Source organism: Oculina patagonica, chromosome 2 (assembly GCF_052425735.1).
Source record: "Oculina patagonica isolate OP01 chromosome 2, crgOcupat, whole genome shotgun sequence".
Taxonomy (NCBI): Eukaryota; Metazoa; Cnidaria; class Anthozoa; order Scleractinia; family Oculinidae; genus Oculina; species Oculina patagonica.
In genome coordinates, this window is record NC_135759.1 from 27,804,018 (window position 1) to 27,828,704 (window position 24,687).

The following is a 24,687-nucleotide window of genomic DNA, read 5'->3' on the forward strand; positions in this document are numbered from 1 at the left end:
AGTGTAGATTATTGTACGTGTGTTGACATAATAACAATTTATCCGTTGGATAGCTTTACTCGCCCTTTGAGCAATTGACCCCAGACTTGAATCATACCCACTCTAGTCCCCAGAGCCCATGATCCTTCAGGTCTGCGTTAGGGATCGATCCCTGGCGCAGACCAGAAGGATTGTGGGCTCTAGGTACGAGAATGAAAACATACCATATCAGATTTCCATCATTGCACATGTGCCACTCATCAACATTCAAATCCAAGGGGTATGCAGAATCTTTATGCCTGAGTCACTAACTAAAAAATCGTATTTGTCACCTTTTCAGCAAGCTTAAAACATACCATCGAATTTATTTCCACTTCACGTTGTTACGCCACGGCTTAGCCAGCGTAGCTTGGCGTTCTAGTCAGTCAGGGCAAGAAATCGCGTAACCATTCATCAGTAGGATGTCTAAAATGCGTGCAATTCCACAATTGGTTTCGGCTCCATTAAATCCTACCAATTGTAGAACATTTTAGGAGGAGCCGCCCACGATGTGAGCACAGTTACCGACAAGGCATAATAATAACGAAAATAACGCAAAATAACTCTATCAATGATAGAGAAGTGTGAACACCTTTTTGGGGTTTGAAATTCGCGGCCTGTTACTTTTTTGGGTAAGGAATGTCCTGGTAGACTTCTTTTTGAGAGAGGACACCAAGGATTGTCAAAGCTTTTAATCAAGGATTTTAACCAAGGTTGCCAAAGCTCAATCAGATTGTTAAAAGATTTTGATTTGGCGATCATGGCGCCACTTCGTCTAAAACTCACCGAATCCACAACGAGCTACGCATTTCACCATCCGGGTTTGTCAATCTTAATTAACGAGTTGCTATTTACAGTGGAACCTCGATTTAACGAACCTCTATATAACGAAGTCCTCGGTTTAACGAACGATTTTCTTCAGCCCGTCCAAAGTTACAGTAAATTGTATGGAACAGGACCTCGATATAACGAACCTTGATATAACGAAATCCTCGTTATAACGAACACAATCCAGAGACCCAAACGTAAAATGTACCTCGATATAACGAAAAAATGCCAACACGCGACAAAAGATGAATGCGAACAGACCAACAAAGATGAAAATCCTTTAATCCTGTGACAAGAGAACAAGTTCAAGTACAGTATGCTCTTACTATGTGCATGTATTAGACATTATAAATGTTATTTTCAGAAATCGTCAATATCCGGAAATGCTGGGTTCGAAGTGCAGCGTAAAATTGTTAAAAATTGATTAACTATACCCCGATATAACGAACATTTTGATTGTTTTTCCGCGAATTCGTTATATCGAGGTTTTCGATATAACAAACTCTCGATATAACGAACAAATTTCCCCAGTCCCTTATCACCTCGTTAAATCGAGGTTCCACTGTAATATTTATTTTTTCCGACTTTCTCCGAATCGCGTGACCTCAAACTTGCGTGACTGGTAAATCGAGCCGCGTTCCATTCAACCGGCCATATTGGACTGAAAAAGTATTGAGAACTTTCGACATGATTTTAATAGCGAACAAAATAACGCGCGAGAGAGGCTTTATTCGTCTTTAAAATGTCTGCTATCGAATACAACAATTTACTTTTTGAAATAAGTCAGAGGCTCGATGAACTGAATGTACGCAGTCGTTTACTATTTATGTTCAGAGGGAATCTGGCGTCTGGCAGCGAAGACAACATCCAAGATGCACTGTCTTTATTTAAAGAGCTGGAGGAACAGAATATTCTTGGAGCTGATCGTCTGGACGAGATGAAAGAGCTATTAAACGGTGTCGAAGAATGGTCTCTTTTGGCAAAAGTCGAAAAGTTCGAGAGCAAAAGAAAGGAATACAACGACCTGCTTGAACAGATTATTCGTGCACTCGAAGGGCTCAATGATCTGGAACGACTCATCGCAATGTGCAGAGGAAAGATTTCGGAAGAAAGTGAAGGCCACATTCAGGATGTTCGATCGTTGTTTAAGGAACTTGAAAACCAGAATAATTTAGGAATTCATCGCCTCGATATCTTAAAGGGAATTCTGAACGAAACGGAGAAAAGCGATCTGCTTGAAGAACTGCAGGAGTTTGAAAAACGAAGAAAGCACGAGAATGAGTTTAAAAGAAGGAAAGGTATCTGTTTCTCTGTCTTTTTTCAGTTAGCCATAATAGTAAAGCAGTTGCAGGATTTAAACTAACATTTACTGGAAGGCGGAAGCTGGGCGGAAGTTTACTAACCGGGCGGCCTGGGACGAGCCCGGTTTTGAATAAACAAGTGGCTCTGGGACACATGATTTTATTAGCTGGATTTTAACAAAAGGAACAGCTAATCAAATGAACTATTTTAAAAACCCCCTTGTTTATATGAGAATTTTAAACAGTTGATTTGATTGGCCAGACTATGAAACTATCTTTGCTTGTAATATAAAATCTAGCCAACTAAATCATGTGTCCCCAGTGCCGCTAGGTTCGCATGCACAGCCCCCTATCGGCTGAGAAGGACAAGTGGCTCAGGAGCTAAGAATGAGGTTAATAAAAAATACCGTAATTGTAGTCAGGCATGATTAAAAATAGAAAAAATTGTTGTCACTTACTTAAAAATTTAAAAATTATGGACATTTTGGTTAAAAATATTTTACTTTATTATATGGCTACAACAGTACGCGCGCTCTGATTGGCTGCTGAGCGGGCATTATTTTCTTGTAATGACCGGGCATTATGAAATTTTTTCTCGGCTCGACGGTTTTTTGAGTTGTGACTGAAAAGCTACTAGCGAGGGGGCGAAAACAACAAAAAATGCCGACAAAATATAACTATCTTTTCAATAACTGAAAGAAAAATATAAGCATACCGATACTTCTTTAGTATGAGCGACGCAGAGAGCCACAGAAAGCGAGAGCGAGTTTTACCTCCAGTGCCGGTTTTTTCCCTTGATTATACTCTTTTTTTTGGATAGTGCTTAAAGGCCATATAATAAATAACTTATTAACCTCGTCCGTTCGGTCATTACAGGGCAATCTCAGACCTCGATCTTGATATATTGACCTCGCTGTCGCTCGGTCAATACATCAAGGCCTCGGTCTGAGATTCCCCTGTAATGACCTCACTCTCGGTTAATAAGTAGTATGTAACCTTCTTCAGCGTTTGTTCAAATGGCATCTAGATGTAAATTAGTCGATGTTTTTTTAGAAAGGTGAGAATCCGCTAGGGATTGGCCAAGATTTTGTTCATTTCAGGAATGTGCATGTGCTCGTTGATCGAGTTTGGTTCACGGATGGAATGCCATGCTTCTAAAAACAATTAATTGCTAACGGTAATTGTTTTCCCAGGTTCATTTTTCAATTTTGTGATTCCCATTCCCAGTGACCAAATCCTAGCCCTCGTGACCCAAATCCCATTTTCCCAATGAAAATTTTCCCCAAATTCCAGTTCAAATTTTACCCCTTCAGTACCCACACAAAAAAGTTAGGGCTTCAAATGAGAGATGTGAAATTTTCCATATAAAGTATGGTGGGTGGGTTTGTGCAGTCCCCTTGGCACTTCCCCTAAATCTGCCTATGGAAAGATAAATCAATTAATCAAAGAAAATATTTTGTTTAACTTTCTCCCAGGTATTTAATTTGAAGAGTCTTGAGAGTTTTTTTTAAGACATAAAAATGCTTTGTGTCTTTAACTGTCTGTCACTTTGTTTCAGCACAAGCAGCTGCTCTTGCATCATCTCTTGGAAATAAGTTGACAGGTGGTAAGTCATTGAAAATTGAAGTCGTTATTTCGCTATTTGTTAAGGTGGGGGCAGAGAGGGGAGGAGGAAGAGGAAAGTGCTCCTCAGTTTTGAAGGAGTTAGGCTTTTAAAACATTTGTGTTTACCCTTTTAATTCTTCCTAAAAATTGTGGCCTTTGTCTAAAAGTGCCTCCCCGCTTCCTTGAAAAGACAAAAATAAATCAGGTAAATCATTTGGTACCAGATGAATGGATTTGCAGTAGAGTATATTGGGGACCGAGGGGGTGGGGTGGGGCACTATGTTTTGAGTGCTGTTTTTGGAACGCATTTATTGGGGCAGGGTTGTGAACTTTAAATTTTCCATTAATACAACATTACTGTAGTTGACTATGACAGATGTTAAAAAGTGTTTAAGCTGAATGTTTCTAATTGTACATGCATCTTTTTGAAATGCAAGTACTCCTGTCTGCCTTTAAACTTGGCAACATGCAGTCACAGTTTGTCTCACGTTTCGGAGACACGTTGGCAGACAAGCTGCGTGAAGCAACACATCGTGGGGAGGGCGTTTACGTGAAATTCCACTGTAGCTGGGACAAATTATATGTTGACAGGAGGACAAAACGAAGCTGTTCCGCAGAAAAGCTGTTCTTCATGCACTTTCCAGCTGGATGAGAAAAAAACATTGGAACCATCTGGCTGGCTTTTTTTTAATCAGCAGTTTTCTTGCTTTATAAAGTATATATAACATGTAAAATTTCATGAAAATCTAATGACTCCTTCGTTAGAAATCGTGCGTTTTCTCAGCCAGCTGAGAAGTGCATGAAGAACAGCTTATCTGTGGAACAGCTTTGTTTTGACCCCGTTTTGTCCTCCTGTGTTGAGGAGATTTAACTTCCTGATTGAACTGAGTTCTTTTTTTTTCAGTGCTGAGCATAAAGACGGTATTCAGAGTGGTTGCAAGTGGCATAACTGTAGTCTCTACCCTGGAGGTCCTGAGTCGTTGGTCCACGTTTGATCAGTTGGTCACCGCAGTTAATAGCTGTGTTCTTCCTGCTGGTACCAGTCTGGTTCAACTAACTGATGGCTGTGTGTGCCTCACAGTGCGGGCTGAAACTCTATCAGCTCTTACTACCTTGTGGAAGTTATACCAGGATGGGACGCTGGAGACTCGGCTGTACGACTTCTTTGTTACTGACGAAGTGAGAGAGCGAGCCGGTGGAAAGGAAGTGGAAGTGAATGTGACCATTGAGGAACAAGAATATGAGAAAGCCTGTCTCGAGTTGATTAGTAAAGCTCAAGGTAAGTTAATCTTTTTTATCCTAAAACTATTAATTCTTTTTATTTGTTTTGTTAAAAAATGGGGTCCTGTCAGGGGTAGCCAGGGATTAAGAAGAGAAGTGCCAGTAATTTGCCTTATAACCAATATACCCAAAATTGCTTCCCCTGCTCCTCTAAAAAGGTATACCTAAAGAAATCATTATTAGGAAATAAATACAAACATGCAGAAGAAAGGTGATGAATTAATATCGATCTACTCGGAGGAAAAACTCCAGGTGTTTCTAATTACGGTGTCCATATAACATGGTTTCAAGAGTGTATTTGTTGATAGCTTGATTAGAGACAAGCAATAACTGCGTTATCTTTCACAGCCCAAGAAACTGAAGACCTTGGAAGACCTGGATATAGACGTCGAAGTAATTCTGATTCCAACTTGTATTGCAAGGCAAGGGATGGGCAGATTGGAGAGGGGAAAGGGGAACCGGAAAGTTGTCGTGAAGATAAAGCAAAATATCTGGATTCCGAGAAAGAAGCGTTCGTTCAGAGTTATCTACAGAACATCCACGATGAGACGCAAAGTATGGTGACAGAGACAAGTGACAGCGGAATAAGAACACATGGTGCACCATCTGATTTTGATGAAATGGAAGACGTCTCTGGTAAATATAATTTATTGTTTGGGTCACAAATATTTTACAATTATCTATCAAAAGGGAGGTAAATAGCGAAGGGTACTAGATTAGTGTTTTCTCTCTGGTTAGCTTTAAGTGTAAAAAAAAAAAAACGAATTATAAACTTCTTCCTTTCGATTCTCTATCGTTTTTATGTAAACTATATTTTTCGTTTTCCAGGTTTTTGCACAGTCAAAAACTCACATGAAAATCGACCAAATCAAACAGGGGTGACAAAGGCAATTGTATCGTAAATCCCCTTCCTAGCTATTGTGGTGCTCTTGCTGCAAATCAACAGTTCAACAGTGATAGCCGACTTGACTGATAAAGAAAAACTCACATGAAAATCGACCAAATCAAACAGGGGTGACAAAGGCAATTGTATCGTAAATCCCCTTCCTAGCTATTGTGGTGCTCTTGCTGCAAATCAACAGTTCAACAGTGATAGCCGACTTGACTGATAAAGGACCCCTGTTTTCCGAATCTGCCTCAGCCTTGACTTTGGCAGATCACACAATACTTCGAATCGTGATCCAAAAGCCTTAATAATATAATGCTTGAAGAACTATTAAACTATTTTAATGAAATCATTATGGTATAACCTTTTGTAACAGATAACTTCCAAACGTTTCGCTTGAGAGATCTCAGTGGAAAAGTAATCAGTCAACTGAAAGCAAGACTTAAAGCAGACGAAGTTGCTCTGAGACTTATCTATCAATCATTTGGGATCAGAGGCCATTTTCACCCATCAAAGGATATTTTCGAGTTATTTCCTGACACTCCTGTGAAGTTATTGAAAGACGTCCTTGAGGCTTTACAGCTGTATGACCTCGTAGAACTGTTGCCGGAGAAACCACAAAAGGCCAGATCACTGCGGCTCGCTCTTTCTTTACAGGAGATAGAAAAATTGAGGAAAACTGCTGATGGTCGACCCACAACGTATCATAGCAGTGCTGCGGTGCTGATTATCGCCGACAAAGAGAATTCAAATGCAGAAGGGATTAAAAACTTTTTTAAAGGACTCAACTCTAAGAGCGATGTAACAATAATTGACTGCGAAAAAGCATCGAGAACGGAACACGAAATGAAAAAGATGGAGTTGTTGGACTTGTCGGTGGGACATGGGAGGAACTGGAGGAGGCGTCAAATGCAGTCTGAGGAGATTCAAGAGAATAAGGAAGAGTTACATAAGGAAATTCAAAAGAAGCAGGAAGAGGCACAGAAGGAGATCGATAACATAAAGACGGCTGCATCAGCTGTCATTGATAGGTGGATACACAGTCAAGGTTGGTTACCAGGGTTGGGGGATGGGAGGCAACTTGCCATACATTCTCTTTTTAATGATATCTGAACGATGCTTTGACGCCTTCTTGCAAAGCAATCATTGGTGAGGTTGTCAGCGCATGAGCTGATCTTCACTTTCAAAAACAAGTTCAAAAACAACAACATGGCGGCCAGTGGGAGAGTTCGATACTGTACTTTTTCTCGTGGTTGCGAAAACTTCCTGACATTCAGTACTTGAAACACTATTAGAGCCGTTGGTGAAAATGCAATGAAAAAACCCTTCTCTGTACAGTATATATATACCTGAACCTGATCTTCTCTTGAAAGTTTTTTCGCAAAAGAAAAAGCTTGCGTTCAAGAAACTACAAATGCCAGTGGAAAACACAGTAATCTTTCCGTTGTATGTTTATCTTTTCATTCTAAGATTCAACCGAACATTTTGCCAACTTAAAAGTTGCCGAAAACAGAAGTGAATGGGATAAAGGTTTAAATTTATTAAAATACATCAACCCGTCCGACCCAACTAACAACTGGTTACCCTTTCTTTACATTTGAATCAGTGCGGGAAAAGGCTGATGTTCGGTATTTTTGTTTCTTTTTTTCTTTAGGAAACTTTTCATTATTTGCTGTGTTTGTTTACTCCAAGTGGCATTTCAATTCACTTTTGGAAAGTGTAACGGAGAGGCTAGTGGCCGGAATTCCAGACGAAGTTAAATTTATCATCGGGCCGGCCGTTTCCACGATTGTCCCAAAGACGGCTACAAAAACTCTTCTGATAACTACTCATTTCACAGATGAAGCGTTTCAGAATTTGATTTTGGAGATTCTTAACAAGCGATGGCGCACACTGGACCTGATATCAATGATGAGAGAACTACACAGATCTCACAGTTTGACTATAGCAGAGAGATACTCATCTCTTCCAAGGCTTAAGAAAGAGGAGGATTTAACTGACTGACTGTATGTAAGATACGGTCTTGAAGAATTTCGCACAAATACGTCGTCTGTAGGTATCTCTAAAAACTGTCGCGGTATTTCATCTTTGTTTTGTTTCTCTGTTAATTTACACACAACCCCACAAGATTCAGGCTTTTCGCGTGTCGCTCTAACCTGTGGCCAGAAATTTGCAGCCAAAATGTTTGCCACGTCATCGCAACTTTTGTTTTGTGACACGATGTACCTCTCCACTCAAGTTTTCGTTAACTAACCTCACCTCCCCCCCTCCACGTTTGCATCGCGCTCTGTGAGCTCGACTTGTAGGCAAGCTGACTACCCCCGGGTCTATGCAAAATCAATTCCACGTCGTGATTTTGGACAATTTTATCTTCTAGTTTTGATGCACTGTTTCTTTTTGAGTTTGCTTACAAAAAAGGAAAAAGTAAGCAAAAAAATAAATAAAATAGAAACGTTTTTTTCTGTTCTACAAACAGACATTTAAAAAAAAAACGTTTAGCTAGGAACTGTAAAATAGCACTGCTTTCGCAGTGGTTAACAAAAAAAGCAAAAAAAAATTGCTCCTGGCTTTCTCTGTTTGAAAATGATATTTAATCAAATGTGGCACAGAAATACACATCAAGTTTAGAGAAAAAAACCTTGTAAAGTGATACTGTTTATCTATCTTGAACAATAATTAATAATTCCAGTGTGCAAAATTTTAAAATGTACAACTAATGAAAATGTAGTTTTTTAGGGCCAGCGCTTTACGCCTAGAGAATGTTATATGTAGTAGAATATGTAGTAAAAATAAAAAATAAAAATAAATATTAGATATCTGTTCAGCTACGAGTGCGTGATTTTTAATTGTAATTTTAATGTAATGAGTACATGGCCATTTTCAAACCAATCTCGTTCCCAGAGCCTTTGCTCCTTCCTGCTGCTTAGTAGCTGGTAGAAGCGGAGGGCATGGTACGTAGATTAGCATGACAGGTGATGGTCTTGAGCTGAAAGGTGCTTGCTAGTCGTAATCATACTCATGCTTAACCTGGATCTCAAGTTCCGAATTATTTAACGTATGGCCAAACTGAATTAACTTGTAAGAAATTTCTTAAAGCATACCAACGCATTTTTTCATTGCGTATATGCCACTCATCAACATTGAATCCTAGAAGTATGCAAGATCTTTAATGGTCTTTTGAGTCTCCAGTAGCTCAGTGGTAGGGTATAACACGTACACATGTACAGACTCGAAAAATGTTTGTTTTCCAAGGAAAGAGCTTGACATGTCTTTGACTACCCTGATTTATCTTCTAAAATAATGCGAAATGTATGAGCTTATCTCTTTATTGTAAAAAACTAAAGAGTAAACTGTCACCAAGGCTTCTAGTCCGATCCACCTGCTCGACAACGTGAATAGACAAACTTGCCGTCACGCAATGTTTCTTCGCCGTGTTAATTAGCCTGCGTGTCCGGCGTTCAAAGGGGAAAGAGAAATAAAGAACGCGGTGACAAAAACTACAAATAAAAAAAGCATTTCGTAAAACGTTGTTTTTTTTTTAAAGTATGTTTTAACGTACATCTTCGGGTTGACCGTTACCTACTTTACAAAACAAAAATTAAATGTAAAGTTAACGGTCATTTGAATTTTCTAAAGATGTATGTTAAACCCGGGGTTGAAGCATATACGAACCTGACTCGTCTCCAGGCTTCTTCATATAGCACGCCACAAAGGGAGAAGCACGCGAGATGGGGGAGAAGGGTATGATGACCCATCTCTCCCTGCGCTGTATGAGGACGACTGGGGACGAGTCAGTATACGAACCCTTAAAATTTTAAAATCAAATTTTTACGACAACTTTTAATTTGTTTTGTCATGTTTGTCTCCGCAGTGGTAACCTTTTTTATGTTTTGTGGCTTCCAAATCCAGCACGACAGATTTCCATGGTTCTAGTTACAAATTTCCTGATTTCCCTCTATTATTATTATGCATGATGGCAAAATTAATGTCTTTAATAACTATTCAAAATTGTATTACAATAGGAAGCTGTTCTACGGAATGGTAGATTAATGAAGAACGAGTGTCCTGAAAGGGGGGAGGGGGGGGGGGGCGGAGAGGGCAAATTTTGCTCAAATCTCATTTCCCAGGCTATTGTTTCCCAAATTTTCAAAATCGCCGTCGCAGTTTTCTGTCTGTGATTTTTATTTCAAGAAACCAAATCCTAGTCCCAGTGACCCAAGTACCATTTTTCCAATGAATATTTGCACAAAACTCTAGTTCCCATTTTAGAAATTATTTTACCCCTTCGCTTAAGGCCCCTCACAAATGGACCCACCACCCTTTCTCAAAGACAAAAGATCTGGTTTAACTCCTGCGAAGTGCACGAAATATAACAAAACACTAAAACAAAACTGCAGGAAAACTTGCAAGCTCGCAGTGACTTTAATTAAAAACATGCATGGCGGCTAACATACCTTTTTCGGAACTCGGAAGTATAAACCGGAATAAGAAAATGGTCAATATGGCGGACCTTCAATTTCCAAAATAATGTCCACAGTTTTTAACTGTTTTCGTCAATTTTGGTAGTAAAAATTTGCTATTTCTTGCTTTCAGTTTTTCTACAAATCTAAGTTATTTAAATGATTTCCAGTTGTCAAATAAACTATTCTAGTTTTCCGTTCTCCTTAGACTCGTGACCTTCTTCGGTCGCGTGACCACAGTTTTCTGGGAAAGATTACGGTTGCGTGACTAGTGAAATGAAGCCTCATGATCGCGTCGTTCCAGTGGACGAGTACTTTTAACTTGACGCGGAGATTAAAATAACGTGGCCTAGCTGCTTCAAAACAAAGACGTCCAATTCTCTTTCAAAATGTCTGCTATCGAATACAACAATTTACTTTTTGAAATAAGTCAGCGACTCGATGAACTGAACGTACGGGACCGTTTGCTATTTATGTGCAGAGGGAAACTGGCGTCTGGCAGCGAAGACAACATCCAAGATGCACTGTCGTTGTTTAACGCACTGGAAGAACAGAATTATCTTGGAATTGATCGTGTGGAGGAAATGAAAGAGCTTTTAAAAGGTTTCAGAGAATGGTCTCTTTTTGGAAAAGTTAGAAAGTTCGAGAGCAAAAGAAAGGAATACAACGACCTGCTTGAACAGATTATTGGTGCACTCGACGAACTCAATGATGTGGAACGACTAGTCGCAATGTGCAGAGGAAAGATATCGGAGGAAAGTGAAGACCATATTCAGGATGTTCGATCGTTGCTTAAGGAACTTGAAAACCAGAACAATTTAGGCACACACCGTCTTGTTGTCTTGAAGAAGATTCTGACTGAAATGGAGAAAGATGATCTTGTCAAGGAAGTGGAGGAGTTCGAAGAACGAAGAAATCAGGAGGATGAGTCTGAGAGGAAGAAAGGTATCTGTATTTTCTTTTCTTGGCTATTAGTAGTCGCAGGAGTAAAACTGTGGGGACGAAAAAATCGCGGTTAATCAAAAAATTATCTTACTGCGGCGCAGACGCACCCTTAATTACCACTAACTAAAGATTTCATTGACGTCATCCAATTTAATTTAAAAGTTTCGAGGCAAAAGACAAGTTTGTAAAAGAAAAAAAAAATCAGTAAAACACATAACTCTAAATACAATTTCGTTTTCTGTGCCCGACGAAGAATTCGAACTGGTAAAGCTGAATATAAATGGTAAACAAATCAACTTACAGTTTACTATGCTCCACTGAGTTTTTAGTGAAAGCAAACTCAAACCGAATGCATAATTAATAAATGCAGTCTGGCTCTCCGATTTTGTTTGAGTTAATTCTATACCCTATAATGCTCATAACCATTAATGATCATTACCTTGAATACATTTATTTAACACGTCTTATCCTTGTAGAACGCTATCTAGATTCGGCCACTTTGATCGATCTGAATAAAATCGCGCATCACTGGCACAAATACTGAAATAGTTAGAGATTAAAACTTGTTAAAGTCAAAAGATTGTTAATCGAAGGTACCTGTAGTCCTTCATCCCACATTTCAAGAGGATATTAAGCATTTTCAGCGAATTAACGCAAGTCAAATCAGTTCAGAGGCCTAGTACACTTGAATATTCAATTTAAATAAAGTTAAATGCAGTAAAATAGTGAGGCCGAGTAATTAAATTGCACGAAAGGTCGATTATTGTGTTATTTTTTTCTGAAAGACTGCCACTCTAGAGTTTTCAGAGAAAACATGCATGTTGTGTTTGTTTGGCCTTCACTTCTGCTGTACTTTTATACGAATTAACCAATGCTGTTGCAGGAATGCGTCTGCACTTGGTGCTTTAGGAAAAGTTTGTGAAGCAGCCCCCCCACCACCAAAGGAAATCAAAGGCTCTATGAGCAAAGTCGTGAATGTGGTATATTATAAACTGATAGCCCAGAATTAGCCAAAATAAATTTTAAATGTCTGCTGACAAACAACATTTTTTGTAATTGTCTATGAAATCTGTTAACATATGTCACAGTTGAGTCATGTTTAAAATTCTAGCTGGTAAGTGATAAATAACCCCATATTCTAACTGAAAACTAACCATCCAGTAGTCCATCGAGGCCTTCTAGCTAAGCAGCTAAGAAGTGAAGATTATTTCAGAGCTTAAAATAATTAATGCTGAGAGAGACACGTATAGTGGTAACAAGATATAAGGTACCTTAAGATGCTGCTAAGCTGGTAATGGAAAGAAGCTAGGGATTTTTTTCCACCAAACTGTTTCACATTTGCTAAAGGGTTCTTTAATTAATAACCAGGTAGCTCAGCCATTTTATACAGGACAGTGGTATTATTCGACATACATTTTTCTCTGTTAAAGAATGGCAGACACTGTGACAGAAGGCAAATAATTAAAAGAAACTAACAGATGCCTCATACATGTGACTTCTAAGAATTGAAATTGGCAGGAAACAGTAAAGCCAACATAATTTATTATCAATTTAGAGGCCTGAGACATGTAACAAATGAAAACTGCTGCTTATTTCCTTTTCTGGTATCTTTACTTGCAACCAAAAAGTTTACTTTAGCCCTTTACATGCCACGAAAATCATCAATGCATTTTAATCAGCCTTATTAATTCATTTTTAAATAATCTGTATACATTGCCAGCCATCCTGCAAAGATTTGGTGGCCATGTTGGATTAAAGGATCTGAACCTTAAAGCTTGTTTATCTTTTACTCTTTGTTTTCAGCAGTCAATAACAATAACTCCAAATATTTTATTTTTCAAGCTGTACAGTCTGCTAAAAGTCAATTTATAGAGAGCAGTATTCACTGTTTGTGAAAAATATATGAGAGTAAATTTGAAATAAAATTCTTTTTCTGATCATGTGTTTCATACAAGTTACGGCAGGATGTTCATTCCAGCCCACACCTCTTGACAGCCTAGCCCCATGCAGAGTTCAGTGATGTGTTGTATTGCAGGATATTGTTTTGGCGAATCTATAAATTAATTCAAAATTCTATGTGCCTTGTTAAAATAAATCTGTAGGACAACACGTACAACGAACCATCTAAGTGTAAGCAATTTGTTATTTATCAGCATGGCATGCAACCAGGTTCCTGTTTGGCTGAGATAAGGGGGGGGGGAGGCATGGGACATGTACAGAAATCGACCTTAAGGTTACTATTGTTATATTAGTGGCTATTACATTTTAGCGCTTTTAGTGAGTTGGGCGAAAATCGCTTAATTTAGTACTTGCTAAAATTTGTCTTGGTCAAATTTCAAGTACCCCGGTACCTCCCCGGTACCCCCTTCCCACCCTAATGGAACACAAAAATGGATACTGGTAACTTTGTTCTTTTAGGCAATGCAATTTATATTCATTCAATGTCAAGATATGGTAGTCTTTTTCTTTTACTGAACATTTATTTTCTTCTTAGCCATATATTAATCACCAGCCAGTAAAAGCTGGTTTACACGATATATTTACTATTTTTTGAAGTTTTTGGAAAATCCCTATATAGTCGCTAAATCTTGCTCAGAAAAAATCGTTAAAATTAATAGCTGCTAACAATAGTACTCTCTCAGTATTTCTTTGAATGTCTACCCCATAGCACTCAGTTGATGTTGACAAAGCAAAAAATTACCTGAGTGCAATGATACACCCCTGGAGAACTACAATTACCACAGTTGAACTAATATGTCCCTTTTTTGACAGACCATGTGTATGAAGAAAAAATAATTGTAAGGGTTTGATGCATAATACTGTGTTTACAAATGTAGTTTTGCCTTCATTAAAGCAGAGCAAATTTATCATTCACATAACATGATAAGGCTTGCTACCTAATGAGCTACGAATGCCAAGGAAATTTTGATTTAACTTTAAGTCATGAGATAGATGTACTTGGGAACTTCGTTAACGAGAGTGTGACAACGAAATAATTATAAAATATTACGAGATACAAAAACTTGACGAACGTGCAAATGAATGATCGACCGAAAGACAAAGCAAGCCAACTATAGATATCTCTAATTGTTTCCAAACGCATCAGTTTAATCTTGCTGAGTGAGACTAATTTGTAGCGGAAAATACTGCCTTATTTAGGGTGATTTATTACTTACCCACTATTTGATTGCATTTCAATGGAAGATAATTTCATATCCGCGGACTTTCAAAATAAGCTATTGTTCGGCGTGCAAGTTTCTTGCTTCCTTGCATTGGCCATCCTTTCCATTGCATTGTGTGTAAATGTGGATTCGAGCACTGGCCTCACTAGAAAAATTCCTTCCAGAAAGGAAAAAATATTCGTATTCTCCTGATGTACATCCATAAGTTTGCATTACAACTCGGGAAACCAGCCCTTCACGTTCATCCGCCATTTTGAACTTAATTTAAACTTAATATAAAATTGCCAGGTTACCAAGGGAGTTTACACAAATTTAATTGAAGCAGTCCGCTATAAGTCGTTCTTTGCATTCACGACTTAATCAAAGGCTCTATGAGCAAAGTCGTGAATGTGGTATATTATAAACTGATAGCCCAGAATTAGCCAAAATAAATTTTAAATGTCTGCTGACAAACAACATTTTTTGTAATTGTCTATCGAAATCTGTTAACATATGTCACAGTTGAGTCATGTTTAAAATTCTAGCTGGTAAGTGATAAATAACCCCATATTCTAACTGAAAACTAACCATCCAGTAGTCCATCGAGGCCTTCTAGCTAAGCTGCTAAGAAGTGAAGATTATTTCAGAGCTTAAAATAATTAATGCTGAGAGAGACACGTATAGTGGTAACAAGATATGAGGTACCTTAAGATGCTGCTAAGCTGGTAATGGAAAGAAGCTAGGGATTTTTTTCCACCAAACTGTTTCACATTTGCTAAAGGGTTCTTTAATTAATAACCAGGTAGCTCAGCCATTTTATACAGGACAGTGGTATTATTCGACATACATTTTTCTCTGTTAAAGAATGGCAGACACTGTGACAGAAGGCAAATAATTAAAAGAAACTAACAGATGCCTCATACATGTGACTTCTAAGAATTGAAATTGGCAGGAAACAGTAAAGCCAACATAATTTATTATCAATTTAGAGGCCTGAGACATGTAACAAATGAAAACTGCTGCTTATTTCCTTTTCTGGTATCTTTACTTGCAACCAAAAAGTTTACTTTAGCCCTTTACATGCCACGAAAATCATCAAATGCATTTTAATCAGCCTTATTAATTCATTTTTAAATAATCTGTATACATTGCCAGCCATCCTGCAAAGATTTGGTGGCCATGTTGGATTAAAGGATCTGAACCTTAAAGCTTGTTTATCTTTTACTCTTTGTTTTCAGCAGTCAATAACAATAACTCCAAATATTTTATTTTTCAAGCTGTACAGTCTGCTAAAAGTCAATTTATAGAGAGCAGTATTCACTGTTTGTGAAAAATATATGAGAGTAAATTTGAAATAAAATTCTTTTTCTGATCATGTGTTTCATACAAGTTACGGCAGGATGTTCATTCCAGCCCACACCTCTTGACAGCCTAGCCCCATGCAGAGTTCAGTGATGTGTTGTATTGCAGGATATTGTTTTGGCGAATCTATAAATTAATTCAAAATTCTATGTGCCTTGTTAAAATAAATCTGTAGGACAACACGTACAACGAACCATCTAAGTGTAAGCAATTTGTTATTTATCAGCATGGCATGCAACCAGGTTCCTTTTCGGCTGAGATGAGGGGGGGGGGGGGGCATAGGACATGTACAGAAATCGACCTTAAGGTTACTATTGTTATATTAGTGGCTATTACATTTTAGCGCTTTTAGTGAGTTGGGCGAAAATCGCTTAATTTAGTACTTGCTAAAATTTGTATTGGTCAAATTTCAAGTACCTGCCCGGTACCCCCTTCCCACCCTAATGGAACACAAAAATGGATACTGGTAACTTTGTTCTTTTAGGCAATGCAATTTATATTCATTCAATGTCAAGATATGGTAGTCTTTTTCTTTTACTGAACATTTATTTTCATCTTAGCCATATATTCATCACCATCTGCCATTTTGAACTTAATTTAAACTTAATATAAAATTGCCAGGTTACCAAGGGAGTTTACACAAATTTAATTGAATTTCTCCAGCAAACCGCTATAAGTCGTTCTTTGCATTCACGACTTAATTAAAAAGGAAAAGAAGAAGGCAAAAAGGAAACAGGGGTATAACAACGTTGTATCGTGTGTAACAACCAATAATTAACTGTCAAGATCCCTACATTACCGGTGTTGGCCTTTCCAAACCCAATTGGTAACACACTGTGGCGGAACACCCATTGGTCTACCTTTCAGGCATTCATTTTGAGAGGTCGTTAAACTTTTTAAAGATATTTCATGTGTCTAAGTTTTTGTTTCTTTGTTTTAGAACAAAGAGGAGCTCTTGTGTCATCCGCTGAAAATAAGTTCATAGGAGGTAGGTATAATATATAGTAACTATAGGCATAGGCGTACGAGGCGGGGGGGGGGGGGTGGGGGCGAGGGGGGCTGCAGCCCCCCCAGTGCCAAAATTTTTCGGGCAAAATGCTGAGAATTCGGGCAACAAGCCTAAAGAAAAAATAGAAAATAAGCCGAAAAATCTAGTCAATATTACGTAAAAAACGAATTACATCAACAAGAAAAGTATTGGAAATATACCGAACTTTGAGGTTCAAAAGTACAAATTTCTAATTCATCTGTGTTTGTTTCCTCTCGCAAATTGCTATAATAATGTTCGACTTTTCTCGCAAATTCTGCGTGACCCCTCAGTTTGATTCAGTTGCAATCAGCTTTTCCATAGCTTGAGCGCGCACGGTGGATTTGGTAGAAGACCTTAAGAAACAAAGCTGTTATAAATGTGATGAAGCTAATGCATTCGACTCAAACATTTAGTTCTCAGGGCTAGCTTAAAACTTTCAACGAAAAGTTCTAAATCCCATTCTTCCGTAAATGTTTTAGACGCTTTTGTTTTACTTTCAAATGGGGGAAAACAATGTAAATTGGCTCCCCAAAATTAATTTAATTTTTGCTGAATTAGAGTGAATAAATAAAATATTTTCGAAAAAGAATTTAGTGCATTGACACCTTCCGACAACGCCACGAAATTAATTAAAGAACTTAAGCAAGCAGGCAAAATTTGTACACAACTATATCAATGCACGTTTTTCCATTTTATATGCCCCTTTATTCGGATTTCAACCCATGCCATTTTTCGACATTTTTTTCGGGCAAAAGAGTCTCCGCCCCCCCAGGACCGAAGGTGCCCGTACGCCTATGACTATAGGCTACTGTTGACTACTTGCAGTCCACTCTTTTAATCTGTGTGGATCAGTGATCTATGGGTTAGCTATTTGTTAGTTTTATTTCTGTCTTAGATGTCAGAAAAGTGTGGTTACTCACATGTTCATGTGGTTACGGTTCTCCTTTATATATTCCCATTATTAACCCAATTCATATAAAAAAACCTTGTTTTGGGTCAGTACAGTCCTATTGACCAATTGGCGCATGCTTAGTGTCAACCCTCCAAGTTTACTTTTTTCCTTAGTGGCCATTTGGCCACCAACTACTCAATTCAAGTTTTGGTTGCCAGTGAAAAATTTTAGTCACCAAATTAAGCTGATGCTTTCAACCATTCCTCTCAATTTTAGTCGCCAGGCTGGCGACCTTGGTTCGATCAAATTTAGTCGCCAGCTCCAAAATTTTAGTCGCCATGGCAACTAAAATGGTCTTAACTTGGAGGGATTTTGTGTGTAGTCTCAATTTTCTCAACGTCCACGTCAGTGAACGCGAAAATAGCCCTTTCTACGAGCGCTAAATGTTTATAGCCTCATACATGGATTTTAGAAGGTGCAGCCAATTGGAAAAATTGTATTTTATCCAGGTTTGGAAAATAAACACAAACCAAGTAAAACCCGAGTAAAACCAACCTGGCCGAGATTTGGGAATTTTTCCAGTGAATTGCAGAGTAACTCTGCGCTTCACGGTAGTTCGGCAAAAATCTCCCATATTGTCTGTATTACATATGGCTTCGTGATGAGCTTCAGGAACTCCAAGCTCGCCATGTAGCCACGTGGTATAAGTAATCTGGGGCTCAATGTCAGGCTAGATTAGGGAAGTGGTCATAACAAGTGTACTCAGCGAGGACCCACCTTGTAAGGGGTAGGGGGGTTATGCAAGATATATACCACCTGTCTGGTAAGCCAAATGGACAAAATTTATTGGCTTTAAAAATTGAATTAAGACTTTCATATTCGGTGTGCATGAAGATTGTATTGCTGGAGGAATGGCACAAGGAGGTTTGAATCTTTTTCTTAATCTCTACTCCTGATTGTGTGGGGGCTCATACAAACAATTAAAGAAACCATCTTTTTTAAGTGGGGGAAGGGGATACATGAAGAGACCACCTGTCTTTGTGCAGAGTGGTGGGTCCTGTGTGAGTATATTAGTTTTGATCATTTCCCTTAGGCTTATAATCTTTTTGCTTCATGATCACACTCTTCACGCCTTAACCCTGTCAAATTCCACCTTAAGTCGTATGGGTCTCGAGCTTTTGCTGTTTCGTCGCCTGAACTCTGGAACAGTCTACCTCTTTTTATCCGCTCATGTGACAATTTAAGTTCTTTTAAATCAAAACTCAAAACTTATCTTTTTAAAAAAAACTTATTACTCTTAGCGATTTTTACTTTTTATTACTTTTAATGCACATGCATTTTTAATTTTTAAGATTTATTCAGCTAATTTTAACGAATTTTTATCGATTTTATTATATTGTGATTTTAGTGATGTTTTTTTTTTAACATTACAGTATTTGTAAAGCGCCTAGAGCAGGCCTGGATAGGCGCTATAAAAATGTTTATTATTATTATTATTATTATTATTATTATTATTATGATCAAAGAGTAGGTGGCTTCGTGGCCTAATGGTTTTCTGCACGCTGGCTGCTCGATCATATTAACGTTATATATGAAAAAGGGTTTTCCAAGGTATAACATGAACAATGATAAAAGAAATATGGTGCTACCCCATACATGTTTTAAAAGTTAAAATAGCACTGAATCCCATCGATAAACCTTCCTGCATGATTGCTACTTATATTTAATTCTATAGTCAAGGTAATTATATATAGTGGCAATTTCTTACACTTACCTAATGTCATATGTTTTAACAGTGGTTAAGTTGGTGTGTAATTTTTGTACACAAGCTGGAAGCCTTCTGGTGGTTACCAGTGCTATGGCCCTACGCGGATGCTCTAGCGCAAAAGAATACATGGAGGTCTTCAAAGATGTCGTTTTGGTTTCATATAATAAATTGGTTGGAATCCGTGAGGGATCTCTCTGTTTCATAGTGCAAGCAGAGACACCTTCAGCTCTGAGGGAATTATGGGACATTTACAAAAGCGGAGCATTGCAGACTCGCCTTCAAGATTTCCTTGTCACTAAAGAAATCAAACAGCTGGCGAATGGGGAAGATGTTGGGGTGACTGTGTACATTGATGAGCAGGAGTATAAGGAGGCTTGTCTTGAGCTAATGCTTGTAGAAAATCAAGGTAAAGTGATAACATAATGTACCTTGCGTCGCAACGTCATTTGTCAGTAAGATGAACGAAAAACTGACAACCATGCAGAAACTGCAATTATATAATTCATATACAACAATAGTAAAACTTAATATCAGCAAGGGACACATAAAAAATTTTTGCAAGTTAAATATATTTTCCGAGGACCATAAGAGAGTGGAACGTACTCCCCGCGGTGATTGTTGAGTCTGACTCTCTTGCGTGTTTCCAGTCTGGACTGCGCGATTACCTAGGTAGCGATTAGAAAGTATGTGCGGCGTGTTTGCTCATTCATTTTTATTTATTTAGTTGTTTATACCCATAGAATTTTAGAATTTTAATTTTTTTTTTTAGAATTTTTAGAATTTTTAAAACTTTTTTTACATTTAGAATTTTTCAGTTATTATATATGTACGTACATATTGTATTTTACTTATTTTTAGACGTTGGTGTGATATCCAAATGGACTTTTTACCGACGTAATAAAATGTAGATGTAGATGAAGGGTTCGTTCGAAACGTTGTTAAGTAACAGATGTCCACGCATTTTATACTTAACAATTACAGTAAACACCCGCGTATATAATAACCTAGAATTTTTGGGTTCAGGCTGAATGGGTTCTTATATTTTGGGGTAGTTTTTCCAAACTCAGGCTGATTAGGTTTTTAGTAGGTTCTCATTTGTAGTCAGGGCACTCTACAGATTCAAGTCCCAAGGCTACACCAGTATAATTTTATACAGTATTCTATACTCTGTATTTAAAAGATTTTCAATTAAACAAATAATTTTCATGGTGTTTCTCAGAAATTTCACAATTTCTATCAATTAAAATCCAGTATTTTGGCTACAAAATAAGAGTGTTTTTTTGTATAAGAACCTATTGTTCTTTGCCAGCCTAATTAGGTTCTTATATATTTGGGTATTAAAATGCCCAATTTCAGCCTGTAGGTTCTTAAATCACTAGGTTCTTATACGTGGGTGTTTACTGTAGACGGCAAGCTGGAGGTTTCTATCCGCTAATAGTTGGCGAGGGGCAAAGCCCAGAGTCAGCTATTAAAAGCCGGTACAGCCGAGAGCGAGCCATCTAATTGTTTTAGCATAACCCAGTCTATTAAACACAAAATATAGCTAGAGTTGATTATTTGATTGTTTTGTTAATAAAATTCCGCAAAGAAGTGAGCGAGCACACCAAAAGCCGTCTAATGCACGTTAGCATAACCACACTGACCTACTATAATGGTAATCGCGCAATCTGATTGGCTACACAGGTGCCTACTATTGATCCGTAGAAGGCTCTCGGAGCGCGCGCTTCAGTCTTCGCTTAATTTTATCAATCAAAACATTCAATAAATCAACTCTATAGCTATATATATATTTTGTGTTTAATAGATCGGTCAGTGCGTTATGCTAACACAATTAGACGGCTCGCTCTTGGTTTCTACCGGCTTTTGATAGTTGGCTCGGGGCTTTGCCCCTCGCCAACTATCAGCCGGTAGAAACCTCGAGCTTGCCGTCTAATTGTTAAATAGAAGGAACCTGTGTAGCCAATCAGATCGCGCGTTTTGCCAATAGACAGCAGCTGGGTTATGCTAACAGCGAATACAGCTAATTCGAGAAAGGTTGTCGGAAAAAAGCAGGAAAGTGCACGCGACGAGACCAAAAGGTAGTATGGGTAGAAGGAGCGAGATACTGCACGTGCTGTATACTAGATGACGACATAACAAACGCGAATTTGCACGTTTTCTTTCTCTTCAGACATGTAGAAACTACGTACTTTTAGCCACGCTGAATTTAAGAAGAATTTTCAAACTCAAAGACCTAGCTGACAGTAAAAGTTAAGCCACAGAAAAAGGCCTCCTGAGAGAAAAAACAAAATCTTCACGTGCAAAAATACAAACTTGTACATTTCCTTAAGGCCAATATGCAAAATTCAAGTGAATACCCAGACCACCTTTCGGTCTTGTCGTGTGCGCTTTTGTGCGTTTTTCCGACAACCTTTCTCGAATTAGCTGCATGAGTTGCTCAACAGCTAGGCAACACATTCTGATAACAAAGCCAGTTTGTGAGAATATAAAAAGAAGGTATGTCCTCTGGGGATGTGTACGAAAGATATACAGTAGCAAGAAAGAGAGTTTTTGGATGAAGGTTGAAAGAAGAAATTTCAGAGGTGTGGTGGGGTGGGAGCTGAAGCAGAGTTTTCATGAATATTTTTTCCAGACTATTCATTATTCCTAGCCGAGTATCCACGCATATTCGCTTACCGCACAGGTTTTTTTCTTATTTTTATTCACTATTCTTTCCTCTTTGATATTGGTATTCATTAATTATACCTAGGTAAAATGTATCCAATTTTCTTTGAGAATTATTTTAACAAGCTTTCCGTATTCGCTGTAAATTACGTTTCAATCCCCGACCGCATCCCCCTCTCCAAGTCTGTCACGCAAACCTGCGGCAAGCAAAATCGAGGAAGAATCTACGTAATAACTTTCTTATATAATTTGTTTCAGCATCTGATGTCAAAGAAGAAAAAAAACTTGTAGTAAGACTTCGAAGGAACTCTGACTCTTTCCTTTGCTTTAAACCATATGAGGATGACGTGACTTTGATGAAGCTAAAACAAGCAGAAAAAAAATGGAATTTTGAAAGGCAAAGAAGGGAAGCTTTAGAAGAGGAAAACGAGAAACTAACAACCGAGATTGTAGAGGCGGAAAATGTGCAGAGAAGAATGTCCTGGCGCGAGGAAGAGAGCGGTAGGAATGTTGTAAAAGTTTATGTATTAAAAGATATCTTAATTCTGCATGTAAGCAGAAATGCACACCTTTTATGGTATACAATTTCGATAACACACCAAATGCAAAAATGGCGGACCACTCGGTCGGTGCACGGGACGAGTCGCATGAAAGTGAGGCTAGTCAGGCCTCGATGTTTTGTTTTGACAATGCTTTCCCAGAAAGTCTTGCTTCGTGATCGATCTGGCCTGTTAAGGGCCCATTACAGTATCTTTTGGGGCCGTTGCTAGGGAGATTTCAATTGGCTGTAGCTTGATATATCTTTGCTTTTATTTAACCAAATTTAGACAGGAGTTTTAGAGTGCGACTGCACTGCCTCGTCCCCAGGCGTCCTCGTCCTTGGTCGTGCACGGTTCGCTTGGTGTTGTGGGACTGACGTGCACGGTTCGCTTGGCGTTCTGGGCCTGATGCGGACGGGGAAGCGGACGCCTGGCAGATCCTGTTCAGTTTCTTGGCAAAAATGTTCGGTTTCTCGTCAAAAGGCGTTTTAGCGCTTTTAACAAGTTTAACGGTCAAGAAATCAACACTGGGAGCTACGTGGAAGTTAGTACTGTCAACATGGGGATTTTGACGGCCTTTCGGATCGTTTTCGGAGCTGGTTTGTTTCGTTTCTGAGCAGTGCTTAGCTTCCTTACATTTCGGTATACTTTTATTTGTACCTCTTGGCCGTTAAACTTCAGCTATAAAGTCTATAAGCAGCGCTCCAGAGAGAGCCGTTCAAGTGCTAACAAGTCTTTTATCAAATTAATGTTGTCCAACGTAGGAGATCTTATGAGAACATGACACATAAACAATTATAATGTGAACTGATATTTTATTCTAGCTAGGTTAACCTCATAATTTACCTTTCTTGACAGAAAGTACAATTATTGAAATTTCAAATTTGTGTACTTCTGTTTATTTCAGCACTTAAAGTGTTAGTGACCAGAGGAGGCAGATCCTACTCAAAATTTCTTTTTACTGATTCAAGTGTTAATATCGAAATTACTCTCCGCTGATTAATTTGTGTGTTTCTCGTCACTGTACTGCTTGATAATGCATTGATACTGTAAGGAGAAATAAGGTTTTGGTCACTCTTTTGGAGGATTTAAGCAGGATAAGACTTTGACAAACTTGTAACAAAAAAAATATAGTTTTTTCTAGTTGTAGTGTCACAGGGAGTGTTTTTTAGTAGGTGTTTTTAGAGAATGTGTGGCAAAACTTTTTTCCTAAGGGTAACAAAACACTGGACTATGACAGACAGCAAAACTTAAATCATTTTTGCCGGCCCAAGAGTTTATGGCTGAGATAGTGTAGGAAAATAAATTGAGATGCCAGGCAATTTTACATCAAAGGGTTTGTTTCTGACTCTTAAATGCATTTCATGTGAACATGGCAACTCCTGGCTAACCATATTCAATTTGATTAAAATAAATAAACCTGCAAACCTGGAGTTGCCACTTTTTCCCCAGTCTGCTAATAGCCCACTACCTCTAGCAGTCTTGGAAAACAATAAAACACTTTAAATGTTGAATGTATGCTTTGCCTACCCTGCTGCTTTATACCCATGACAACAGCTGTTGTAAGAGAAAAAGATACCTTTTTACATTTTTAAAAATATTTTTAGTAGTACTGATTTTGCAAAACCATTCAGACGTTTCCCTTCAATTTGCAAAAGTTATCTAGCCAGGAGGGTTTTACCTGCATGGCCTTAACCTACTGTGAATTTAAATAAGTTGTGCATGAGATAATCTGAGGATTACTGTTGTACGACAATTTCCTTGGTGGTGCCCTTCATCTGATTATGATCTAGACATAATAGTTAGCCTTCTCCTGAAAATTAACTTGATTGATTTTCTAAAGTGATTTACTACCCTCTTCAACCCTCCATGTACAGTTCACCCCAGCTCCTTTTGTAATTAGTTAATATCAAGTCAGTAAGAGCATAACAAAGGCCTTTAGACACC

At 38.3% G+C, this 24,687-nt stretch overlaps 2 protein-coding genes across 2 annotated transcripts in view; both read left to right on the plus strand.

Annotated features, from left to right (window-relative positions):
• Window positions 1–1,481: 1,481 nt before the first annotated feature.
• On the plus strand, window positions 1,482–8,803 carry LOC144643907 (uncharacterized). The gene is made up of 6 exons (XM_078503298.1): window positions 1,482–2,144; window positions 3,706–3,753; window positions 4,657–5,031; window positions 5,382–5,669; window positions 6,296–6,967; window positions 7,574–8,803. The coding sequence occupies exons 1-6, from the start codon at window positions 1,589–1,591 to the stop codon at window positions 7,921–7,923; spliced, it is 2,289 nt and encodes a 762-aa protein (XP_078359424.1). The 5' UTR covers window positions 1,482–1,588; the 3' UTR covers window positions 7,924–8,803.
• A 1,873-nt stretch (window positions 8,804–10,676) lies between these two features.
• The window catches only part of LOC144643906 (uncharacterized), a 38,541-nt gene continuing 24,530 nt past the window's right edge, over window positions 10,677–24,687 (plus strand). The window contains exons 1-4 of the mRNA XM_078503297.1: window positions 10,677–11,324; window positions 16,788–16,835; window positions 19,566–19,943; window positions 22,460–22,702. Coding sequence (XP_078359423.1) covers window positions 10,769–11,324; window positions 16,788–16,835; window positions 19,566–19,943; window positions 22,460–22,702 — 1,225 coding nt within the window. The 5' untranslated portion in view covers window positions 10,677–10,768. The remainder of the gene's footprint in view (window positions 11,325–16,787; window positions 16,836–19,565; window positions 19,944–22,459; window positions 22,703–24,687) is intronic.

What these genes read in the sequence shown, in the direction of transcription:
- LOC144643907 (XM_078503298.1), top strand. Translation starts at nt 1,589, where the DNA reads ATGTCTGCTATCGAATACAACAATTTACTTTTTGAAATAAGTCAGAGG. An exon ending in TGGAAATAAGTTGACAGGTG is followed by an intron (nt 3,754 to 4,656) that starts GTAAGTCATTGA and finishes TTTTTTTTTCAG; the next exon opens with TGCTGAGCATAAAGACGGTA. An exon ending in TAGGTGGATACACAGTCAAG is followed by an intron (nt 6,968 to 7,573) that starts GTTGGTTACCAG and finishes TTTTTTCTTTAG; the next exon opens with GAAACTTTTCATTATTTGCT.